We start from the raw sequence: 13027 nt of genomic DNA, 5'->3' as shown, positions 1-13027 counted from the left end.
AAATATATTTGAATCATTTATAAATATTATCATCAGTATCATTTATAGAATTATCATTTCATTCATTTTCATTATTATTCTTTCTTTATTCTTTGTTTGAATATTGATGTATTAACATTCAATTCATCATTATTTGAATCAAATATTATATTGATTATTCTATTTGTCAATTTTTCTAGTTTTTGAATTGATTGTGATGAATGGATTTCTTTTTCTTCTTTACATCTCTTTATTTTCTTTGTGTATATTATTATTTCTTCTCTATCTTTCTGATAATATCATCATTTTATTCATTTTTATCTCCTTTGTGTCAATCACTTCAACTAATTAACAAATATTTATCATTCAATATATCTTTGACATTTTATAATTTGTTTCTTCTTCATTTCTTTTTCTTCAATTTCTATTTTAACTTCTTCTTTATTTATTAGTTCATTTGTTTTATCATTTGATATAAATACATCATTATCAAAATTATCTTATTTACTGTTATTTGTTTCTTATTCAAAAATGTTATATTTATTCAATTCATTGTTTAATTATCACTTATTCTTTATTGAATGTACCATTTCATTCTTGTTATTATTATTTAAATTAAATGCATTTCATTTCACATATTTATAATGCAAAACAATCAAATGATGTAAATTAATAGATAATCATGTTATTTTCACTATTAATAATCAGTGAGTAAATCAAATATCAGAATTATATAATTTGTTATTTCTAATTTGTATTTCTTTTTGTTCATTGATTGTAATAATGCAATTTTATAATGTCTTTGATAATTGAATTATTTATTTTTAATGAATTTATGTTGAAGTAATGAAACAATAGAATGAAACCCCATTTTAAATGGAAAGAGAAGTAATATTAAAATAATATGTTGATGTAATTCATTGTCTATTATTATGTTTAATAATCAATGAAATTATTTCAAATAATAGCATGTATCTTAAAATATAGAATGATTAATATCATAATCCATTCTAATGTATTGTCAAAATATATAATAGAATGATGATAATGAATGAAATATAATGAAGAATTAAAATACAAATAACATTTGAAAATGATTAAAATGAGAAGAGAATCAAATATTATGTTAAAGAATAAATACAGAAAAAGAAATAGAAGATAATTAATGATAAAATGTAATGAAAAAGAAATAACACAACTAATAATGGATATTGAACGATGTGGAAATAATAATGAATGTGAATATAACAATGAGTATTATTGTATTTTAAAAAGAAATGTTCAAATTAATAGTATTCTATGAATAATAATAGAAACAGAAGAATAATAATAATAAGAATATAGAAAGAATGAATATTCAATGATAAACAAAAATCAAATAAAAAGAAGAAAGATAAATAATTAAAATAATAATATAAAGACAATAAACACTTTCAAATTGTTTATTAAATTAACTATCAACAATAATCATATCAAAATGAAATAGAAATGAAATAGAACTCAAAGATACAAATGAAATAGTCAATAGATAAAATAAGAATGAATAAGATGATAATAATTAAAAATATCATTTGAATAAATCGAATGAATGATAATTTAAAATAGTTTAACACAATAATTATACAATCGCATATGAAATACAATGAAAATAATAAATAACACTGAATTATTAACAAATTATATTTAAAGAATATGATATAATAAGAAAATCAACAAATGACAATGAATAATAAGAAATGGTAAACAAGTAATAACATTTCATAATAAATGAAAATGAAATAAATATAAAATAACAAACAAGAAATGATAAAAAGAATAAAAATAAAGAAGAATGGACAATAAAATATAATCGAAATATATAACAATAAAAATAAACAGAAATTAAAAAGATTCTACTCATTCCAATTTTTGTTCAACACACAATGAAAGAAAATAGAAATAGAAAATCAATAAAACAATCAAAATAATTACACGATTTTATCATTTCATCAACAAATGAAGAATATAAATCCAATAATAACAACACAAAAATGATGAGAAAAATCAATAAGACAAAAATCAAATATGAAATGAAAAAACAAGAAATGAAGAAGTAGTTATATTTAAGAACAAAACTAAAATCTAATACATTCAATGATTTTATTTCTCTTGATTATTGTATTTAGTAGTGCAACAGAGATTAATACACTTTTAAAGAGTGAAACAGAAACACCAGAAGTAATAAAAAAACCAGAATCTGTAGTATCAACAACAGAACAAGGTACTTCAGGAACAGATTCACATACAGATACAGAAGCAACACAAACATCACAAGGAGCAACACAAACACTACCAACCTCCGGAAAGCCAGAAGTTCCAGAACCATCAGTTGCATCAGGGAAAAACTCAGAAAAACCACCACAGCCAACATCACAAGATGGTGTGACAGGACAACCATCATCAGTAGGATCATCACAAACACAGGATGGAAAGTTACATAAACCAGAATCAACAAAACCAGAAGGAACATCATCAGAACCACCTACACAATCATCTCCATCATCAGACTCTTCACCAGCACAAAACCCAGCATCAGAAAAGCCAAAAGAAGATACACCAAAGTCTGATTCACACCCAACTCAACCATCAACATCTCAAGACACAAAACAAACATCTCAAAATACAAATCAACCAGTTTCAAAACCTGAATCATCACCATCATTAACACCTAATCCAACACCAAACACATCACCACAACAAGATAGTCAACAAAGTAAACCAGCACCAGCAGAAACAACTAATCCAACACCAAATACACCAGCAAAATCAGACCAATCACCAGATTCAAATCCAGCACCATCAAATAATCCACAACATGAACCACCATCAAATAACCAACAAAACAACCAACAAAATGAAACAGTATCACCACATTTACCAATTAAAAATGAAACAACAAATGGAACAGAAAATAATGTGAATAAAACAAATGATGATTTGAATAATCATAATCTTAATGGTGTATCTTGCATCTCTATTATTCTCTCTGTCATTTTTACATTTATTTTCTTCTAATTGATGACATTTAACTTTATTTATTAATTGTTTAATTGAATAATACTTAATATATAGTTATCATGAAATTTCAATTCTATTTCATATCAACATATTTCATTATTTATATTCATTTCTATCACATTTTGATTTTATTTGATTGTAACAATATAAATGATTGACACATTATTTTTTATGAATATTTAATCATTAATCAAAAAGATAATTCTGAAAATAACACTCTCATTTCTATTCTTCTTCATTAAGAAATATGAAGAATATTTATATTTATTGTTTGGTTATTCAATACAATTATTTGAAAATAACAAAGTCATAGAAATTAATAGAAATAATACATATTGTTTAAATAATTAATGAATGTTCAAAATAATTAAAAGAACAATTTCAACAATAGAAATGAGTTGAGTGATTTATTCAATGGTGTGTTTGAATCAATATTAGTACAATACAATGAATCAGTATCATGTTCATTTTATTATTCTGGTTGATATGAATATTTTACATTGTATTTTGATTATTATAATAATGTCAATTCATACACATTTTATTTAATTGTTTTTGTTGAAATATTTGATGTGATAAATGATGGAATGAATAATAAAGAATTACAGAACAAAAAGAAGAATGAAACAAAACAAAACAATTTTATTTGTCAAATGAATATTGAGTTACAATAATACAACAGATTAAACAATAGAATATTAATGATAAAATAAGAAACAACAAAAAATAAGAAAAGAATAAGACAAGATAAAAGTATCAAATAAAATAAATAAAATAAGAAATAGATAAATCAGAAAAGAATCAATAAGAGATGTGAATAAGTTATAAATGGTAAAGATGAAATTAAAATGATTGAGTGGAATGAAAATAACAATGAATTGAATGAATGTAATAAACAACAATATAAAAGAAATAACACATAAATAAGAAGGAGAAGTTCATGAATGAAATAATAAAATAAAGGAAGAATTATAAAATCAACATGATAAAGAAAATAAATGAAATAAAACATACAATATAAATACCATCTTCAAAATACATAATTAATAAAGAAACAAATACAAATATTAGAGAATGAAATGAATAATCTACAACAAAAACATTAAACGAAATAATAGAAGAAATAAACCACAGAATTATATGATAAAATGAATAAAAACAACACTTTCATTGAATCTAATACAAGAAATATTTCATTTATGAAATAATGACACAAGACAATCTTCATAAAAATCAAAGAATGAATATAAATGAAGAAATAATTAAAAATTTAATAGAATAAAAAATCAGAATGAAATTTTCACTCAAAACGAAAAACTATATTGAATAAAACAAAGTAAAGAAGAACAAAAAATACACCCTCAAATAAATTCATAAAAAATAAAAAATACTCAAAACATTTATAATTCAAAAGATAAGAAATTAAACTAAATTTAAAAGAATTTTTAATTCAACAAATAGAAAAATATACAGAAAAATATCTAATATACTATTTGATTCAGATACCAATGATTAAAATATTAATACATCAGTATTTGGAGAAAGAATATGGAATAAAAAACATATAATAATTATTATTGAAGAATCCTAATGAAATAAATTTGGAGGATATGTTAATTCTAAAATTGATAAAGTTGGTAAATGGATAAATGATTCAAAATCACTTTTATTTTCATTAGAAACAAATTGAAGAATGAAAGGAATGAATAAATTTGATATTAAACAACAATATGCATTTTATTTATTTAATCAATCACATGTTTATTTAAATTTGGATATAGTGGTATTCAAGTTTATAAAGAAAATGATAAAATAACATTGTCATTAATATTCAAATGAATATTAAGAATATTAAATACATTTTTGTAAAAATATAATTTTGCATCAAAACAAATCATAATAATTGAAAAGAAAAGAAAATAATCAATATGAATTAATTGAAATGAAGAAGAGAAAACAAATAATGTTATGAATATTAAATAATTAATAAATGTTAATTATACATTTTATAATTAATTCTGTTGTGATGTATCATTGTTATATGAATATTTAGAATATTATTTTAAAGTATTAAATTGAATAATTCATTGTTAGATAGTTTTGTTCATTCATATGATTTGAATAATAATTGATTAAAACAAAACATTACTCCTTTGTTTAAACATAAAAGATTTGTATGTATTGTGAATTGTGTTGATGTTCAAGAGAGTTTTTGTGAAAGAGGTGTTTATGCAATTAAAGAAACAGATAATTTGTATTATATTGTATATAATGAGTTGTATATAGTTTGATGTGATAGAGAAGGTATTATTGAGAAAGAAATAAAGAATAGAAAAGAAATATTAATTTTGGAAAGCATATTGGTGTAGAACATTTACAATCCATTAATTATCATTTGTTCTTTTCATTGTTTTGATTCTTATTTTCTAACTTATTTCTTCATTAGAAACATTCACTTTATTTCTGTTATTTCTCATTTGAGATAATTGTTATTAAATTCATAATTGAATTATATGTTGATTGATAATATTTTCTATTATCTTTAACTTATTCTATCATTAATAAAACTGTTAATAAAGAGTTATATTCAATTTCATTTGTTTTGTTGTATTTCATTTAATCATTCACATTTCATAACACTCTTTGTTGTTTGTTTCTATCTTGTTATTTCAAACATTCAAATTTATCAAAAACTAATCAAATTGGTCATTATCAGATTTTCTTATTTAAGAAATGAACCTCTAAATCTTCCCATTAGCATGTTATTACCACCAACCATTCAAAATCCTCCCATCATTTCATTTTCTTGTTCTGTTATTACTTCAACATTATCACACTCATTCTGTTTGATTCAATTTGATGTATCATTTATCTTCATATTTTGACATTTTATCAGTTTAACATCTTTTCCTTTAACATCTTTCTCAATGTTAATTCCTTTACACTCTTCATTTATTCATTTGTTCTAAATCTAATGTCATTCATTCTTTTCAATACAAGTTCGTCTTTACATCGATAGATAATGTCTTCAATTCCACTACTATTAGTTATAAGTACTTTGTTACACAACTCACTTGAACTGATATTAGACATTTCTGAATTTTCAATACGTACAATATCAACACCTGTATTATGTGAACTTCTTCTTATTAAAATACCTACCATTTTACTATTATCAACTTCTAATGACTTTTTATCTCCATAAATTTCAAATTCAATATTTTCACATTTGTTAAGTAATAATGATCTTGCACATCCAATTTTTGTGTAAGTTTCATATCCAATATCTCGTTTTTCTTTATGATTTTTACATTTAACCATTTTGACATTTCCATATTCTTCATATTCTCCTTCAATTATTATATTTTCACTATTTTCTATTGTTATATCACTATTAATGTCACTTTGAATTTTAATACGACTGTCATATGCATTTCTTATTATAACATGTTTCTTGTCTGTTTCTATTTCTATGTCTTTCTTTTCATTATTCATATCTATTATTTCTCTATCTTCTTTTATATTCTTCTTTGTTTCTGGAATACTACATTCTTCATTATCTATTGTAATGATTTCTTCAAGACTATCTAATTTCCCTGTATTTTCTGTATTTTTACATCTTGTTATTTTCATTTCATTATTTTCATTCTTCTTAATTATGAATTGGCAATTCTCACATTCATCAATATATAATTTCTTACATTTATCAAATAACTCTTCAAAAATATAATCTTTCATTGACACAATATATATCTCTTCTGCTTCTTTCAGTGGTATTTTAATATATTCTTCAATTGATTTAAAGACAATTTTCTTTGGTTTAACATCATTTTCATTGATTGTAGACTCAACTACTTTCAATGATTTACATTTTTCATTTCTTCTGATATTCACTTCTTTAGATTCAATAATTGTTAATTTATTAATTGGACACTTTGTTTTAAATTCAATATTATTTCCTTCTATTATATCAATGTTTTGTTCATTGTTTGATTCGATTTCAATTTTGAAATTCTCACATTTTTCAATACAAATATCAGATGATTTGTTTGTTGTTAATTTGAATTGTGTTTGTTTATTATCTTCTAATTTCATTCTTTCAATACTTTCTGTTTTAACACTAATTTGACTTTCTACACAATTATTCATGTCAATATTTTTTTAATTTATTTGCTACTAAATTAATATGTAAATTACAACAACTACGTAATTGAATTTCTTCAACATTTTGGAATGTGGTTATATTTTCTTGTATTTCTTTCCAATATCTTCTTTTATTGGTTGTGGTTCATTGTTTTTCTTTCATTTCATTTATTTTTATTCCTTTTCCATGTAGTTTTATATGTTTTAAATTATTTACTGATAGAAATTCAATTGAAGAATTGATATAATTCATTTCTAAACATTCAATATGTTGTTGATTTATTATAATATTTGAATCTCTTGTTTGAACATAAAGGTATTTGATATATTCAGGTAATTGTGGTATTTCATGTAATTTGATTTTTTGATTTAGAACAAAGTCTGGTAATAACGTTTTATAACATGTAATTGAATCTACATAAAAGTCATTAAGAATCTTGTATACTTTCTATTTTCTTCTTTATTCATATCTTCAATATTAACTCTAATACCACATCCATCATTACCACTAGTTGGATTAAATGATGTTATTTTTGTATTTGAAAATAATGAACTACTTGGTGATTTAAAAAATTTAATATTTCTTTCATTGTTTTGTTCAGACAAAACTATACTTGAAGAATAAATTGTAATTCCTTTTGGTATATCTATTTCTTTTTCTTGTTTAATAGGAATTTCTCTTTCATAAATGAGAATGATATTTTTATTCTCTCGAGCTTTAATTCCATTAACATTATTTGACACATAAGTTATCATTTCACTTGGATAAAGTGATTCTTCTATTTTCATTTTATCAAATGTTTCATTAAATACCTTTGAAACCATTTCATTACTTCTTATTTTAATTCCTTTCTTCATATTTTGAATGATAATTTCTATTATTTCATCTGATGCATAAGAAAAATAAATCAAAGACTCTACTTTTTGAATAATTTTAGACATTCTTTCTCTGTCTTCTTTTGTAATACTTGTTTGTTGTTGACCAAATATTTTGTTTGTATCATTTCCTGTTGTTGAAAATACAAAACTATCAAAAATATAATTTCTGATATTCTCAACTTTCATTAATATTGACTCATCAACTGGAAGTAAATTACAATTACATGTTGGTGGATTAAATATTCTACAAAATTGATTAACATCTTTTTCCGATGTAAACATTGATTAACTTTCAATGAGTGAATTGCAGCTCCACATTTCTTGTTAATCATTTCAACGTTTTTGATGTCATTCATATCTTTAACATGAAGTGCTACTTTCATCAAATAAACCATGTCTAGTTGTTTCATTTCTCTTCTTTTATAATTTCTTGATTTAGTGACTTTCATTAAATAGTTCAATTCTTTATTTTTTAGTTCATATTATTCATTATTTTTACATCATTTCATCATTCTATTTATAGTGGAATAACTCTTTTTGAATAATTTTATTTAAAAATTACTATAAACGTTAATATGGTATGTCTGAAATACCACATACAAAACATTAATACAAATTCAAACTTCGATTCTCCAAGTTATTATCTGATTATGATAGTACATTTGAATGGAAATTGTATTAATCATACGTTGATGAATGAATAATAATGAAGTATTATGGTTGAATATTATTTGTTGGAAGAGAAGAAAATGTATTTATTAAGATGAAATTAGAAATATTAAAATGAATAATATCAAAAGAAAAGGAATATTTGATGATATTAATAATAAAAGAAAATAGTTATAATAATATAAGTGGTAATGAAATATTCAATCAACATTAAATAAGAAAACACAGAAGAAGTTAATTAAAATTGAAGTAAAAACTAAAGAAAAAGATAAAAAGACGAATTAAATTGAATGAATTTTGAAGAAAACAATAATAAAGAAATAAAACAAAAGAAGAATGATTTATTCACAAAACAAGAAGAAAATCTACAAATAAATAAAACAAATAAATTACTCATCTTTTAAAAAGTGAAGTTATAAGATTATTATCATTTAATCAATGAAGAATGAAATATAAATGTATTAATATTTAATTTTCTATTTTTTATTAAAGAATTTCACATTTTTTTTTAATTTCTTATTTTATGATGAATATTTTATTATTGAATTACACTTTACTTTTCTTTCTATTATATCATTTACTTTCATTTGAATGTATTGTTTAATGTTTTCTTTTATTTTATGTGATATTTTAATATATTTAATATATTCATTTTTATTATTTACATTAATGTTTATTGCTTTTATTATATATTTCAATTTGTTCATTTCTTAATTTCTTATATAATTTCTTATTTAACAAATTAATTGAAAAACAATACATCACTTCAATTAAATTTCTATTTCTTTATTTTGTTGTTTTTCTTGCCTTTTAATTGTACTTTCTTTGCTATTTGTTTTTCATTGTGTCTTTCTCTTTCTAAACCCTTTTCCTTGATATTTCGTTTACCATTATTATAGTTATGCCATTTATTGTTATTGACATTTATTCTTTTTTTATTGTATGACATTAAATTTTTATATCTTGTTTGATTTTCTTTACAACACACATTGTTATTACACAATATCCATTACAATAAAATTTGTTGTATTTCCCTGCATTGGAAAAGGATATCTAAAATAAAATAATAATTAAAAATTACTTAATTAAGTGTTAATAGATTTTTCATATATTCTTCCTAGTTTAGCCGAGACTAATCCCTGAGCTGTTTAAAAAAGAGTAATCTTTTTCTTTAACTTATCATTTATGTTTTTCTTGCAAATTGAGAAAATCACTTCTTTTATTTTTTCTTATTAATGTCTTCTCATCCTTCTTCTGCTTATTTCTTCTTTTTAAACCTTTGTTTATTTTTTGTCTTAATTTTAAACATTTTCTTTTTCCTTTTTTCTTTATTTTATGAATGAGAGAAGAGAGTATTTCATTCCCACTATATTATTATGTTTAATTTTCTTTTAGTCTTACCCACACTTTAGTACTTCCTTATAGTACACCATGTAATATTCTATCATAATATCTTGCTACACCCTTTGCATCATTACCTAATACATTTCTAATTTAAATACACCGTCATAACCAGATAATAACTGGAAGTGTCGATGCTTGATTTTGTATTAAAGTTTGTGTGGTGTTTCAGACGTGTCATCTTCGAATCACTTCGTTCATAACGAAAAATAGAGAAAGAATAAAACAAAAACTTATAAAACTGACCAATCAAATACAAATTAAAAAGGTTTAATTCTCAATAATTTGATAATAAATATAATGCAACATCAACAGAATGAGAGTGTTTCACATACATTCGATGGTTTTGACAATGAGAATTTAAGAATACCTTTGCACAAAATAGAGACATTAAGTTCTAATTATCTTAATAAATACATTGGAAAAATCAATGAAAGATTAGATAAGTTTGATCAACAACTCAATCAACTCCAAAACAGAATGAACGACATTGAAATGTCTGTGATAATGTTATATTCAAAGGATGAAAATGTTGAAAAAATTAAAAACCGCATAAATTCACTTGAAACAATGAATTTTGAAAAGATAAGAGAAGTGATAGAAAAAGCAAAACAAGCACATGAAGATATTACCAAGAGACTAAAAGAACAAAGCATTGATATTGAAACAAATACTGCAAACATATCTATTCATCATTTAATGATAGAAGATATTCTTGAAAATACTCAAACATTACGCAATGAATATAAAGAATTAATTAGAGGAGCAATTGAAGAAGAAATGATGACAGAATGTTTGACTCAATATGAAAGACAAAAACGTTTCTTAAACAAATCAAGAGACGTAGTCTTGAATGAAAGAAGTACTACATCAATGAGTGATACAGAAAGTTGTGTTATACATAAAGAAGTGAAATATAACGACTATGAAATAATATCAAAACATCAAATTGAACAAATAGAAGAATGGACAAATAGAAGAATAGGAAATATATTATTTGATTCAGATAAAGATGATTGGAAAGTTAATACATCAGTATTTGATCAAAGAATAATTAATAAAGAACATATAATAATTATTATTGAAGATGAAGATGGAAATAAATTTGGAGGATATGTTAATTCTAAAATTGATAAAGTTGATGATTGGATAAAAGATTCAAAATCATTTGTATTTTCATTAGAATCAAAAGGAAGATTGAAAGGAATGAAGAAATTTGATATTAAAAAACCACAATGTGCATTTGTTTTATGTCATCAATCAAATAAAGATTGTTTATTTGGATTTGGACAAAGACAAGTTGACATTGTTGTTTGCAAAGAAAATTATAAAACAAAATCATCTTGTAAACAAAATGCATTTGAATATAAAGGAATATCAAAAGCACTTTGTGGAAAAGAACATCCAAATCATTTCACACCAAAACGATTCATAGCAATTGAAATGAAATGATTCAATCTTGATTTAATTGAAAATGAAATAAAAAAGAATAAAAACAAATCAATGAAGAATATGAACAGCCATTTCGTTCATCTGCCAATGAATGAAATGGTGAAATAAAAATTTACATAATTCATTGTTGATTTATTTTATTTCATTTAATGAAATATTCACACCCAATGAGGGTGTTTTTAATAAATAAGAAAAGAAATAAGAATGAAATAGAAATAAGATGAAATGAATAAATAAACAATTTATTTGTATTATTTCATTGAATTAATTCATTATGAATCAAATGAATAAGATAATAGAAACAAGAAACAAATAAAGAAATGATAAAATACATCAACATATTTATGTTATTATTTCTTATTCTTTATTTTATTATTATTTTCTATTTAAACAATAATAAACAAAACATAATAAGAAAGATAAATAAGAATAACACAACATAAAATGAAGAATAATAAGAATAAAATATACAACAAACAAGAATAAACAAGAAATGACAAATGATAAAAGAAGAAATAAATAAAATAATAACAAGAATAAAGAAAATAGAATGAAATAGAAGAAATGAGTGATGTTTAGAAAAGAGGAATTAACAAAAAGAAGAAATGAATGATGATTATAAAAGATAAAAATAAAATAATTAAAAATCAAAACTAAAATAACATAATAATATAATAACAATATCATTGATTTTATCTTATTTTATTCTTATTTTATTTATCTTCTTTTATTATTTTTATTCTTCTATTTTATTAAATGAAAATGAATGAGAAATGAATAATGAAAATCAGAAACAACACACAAACAATAATACAAAATCAAATAATGAAATATCAAATAATAATTGATTATGATGATGTAATTTAATAAGAAATATAATAAATAATAATAGAAAGAATGAAATAAGATAATATGAAATAATAATAAGAAAATAAAAAGATATAAATGATGATATTAATAATAAATGAAATTAAATATAACAATATAATAATAATGAAATATTCAACATAAAATAAGAAATAAATGATAATCAATGAGAATAATTAAATTGATGAAAAATAAAGAAGAAATCAAATCAATTTAAATAAAAGAATGAAGAATAGAAAATCAAGGGTACGAAAATTAGCAAAGAAAAATGCATCTAAATAATTTACAAAAAAGAAAAAAGATGCAAAAAAATTTGCATCCATAGAATTTTCCATTTATTATATTTTGCTCCTAAAAAAAATAAAAAATATGATAAATACACAATCAATAAATATTTATGTTTATATTTTATAATCATTTCTATTTTGTATGAAATATTAATGAAATAGATGATTTGATTATTCATATTTATTTTTATTATTCATATTCTTTTATTTATATGTTATTTATCTATCGTATTTTTATATATTTATTTCTCTGTTTATATTATTTATCTATCATCTTCTTATTATCTATATAT

General features: G+C 21.8%; 1 protein-coding gene and 1 pseudogene across 1 annotated transcript, besides 4 other annotated features; one reads left to right on the top strand and one right to left on the bottom strand.

The window, feature by feature from the left end:
* Nucleotides 1–2112: 2112 nt before the first annotated feature.
* On the top strand, nucleotides 2113–3033 carry EHI_201410 (uncharacterized protein; the record flags this gene model as incomplete). Its single annotated transcript, XM_645851.1, has 1 exon — nucleotides 2113–3033. The coding sequence occupies one exon, from the start codon at nucleotides 2113–2115 to the stop codon at nucleotides 3031–3033; it is 921 nt and encodes a 306-aa protein (XP_650943.1).
* A 2955-nt stretch (nucleotides 3034–5988) lies between these two features.
* Nucleotides 5989–8340, bottom strand: EHI_201400 (annotated as a pseudogene).
* A 294-nt stretch (nucleotides 8341–8634) lies between these two features.
* Nucleotides 8635–8739: a repeat region.
* Nucleotides 8740–9194: 455 nt separating this feature from the next.
* Nucleotides 9195–9584: a repeat region.
* Nucleotides 9552–9778: a repeat region.
* Nucleotides 9779–9798: 20 nt separating this feature from the next.
* Nucleotides 9799–10315: a repeat region.
* Nucleotides 10316–13027: the final 2712 nt, after the last annotated feature.

This window comes from Entamoeba histolytica, genomic scaffold (genome assembly GCF_000208925.1).
Source record: "Entamoeba histolytica HM-1:IMSS scf_1104750519319 genomic scaffold, whole genome shotgun sequence".
In the NCBI taxonomy this organism is placed as follows: domain Eukaryota; phylum Evosea; order Mastigamoebida; family Endamoebidae; genus Entamoeba; species Entamoeba histolytica.
Note: the sequence above shows the minus strand (reverse complement) of the source record. Positions and strands in the feature narration are given on the sequence as shown.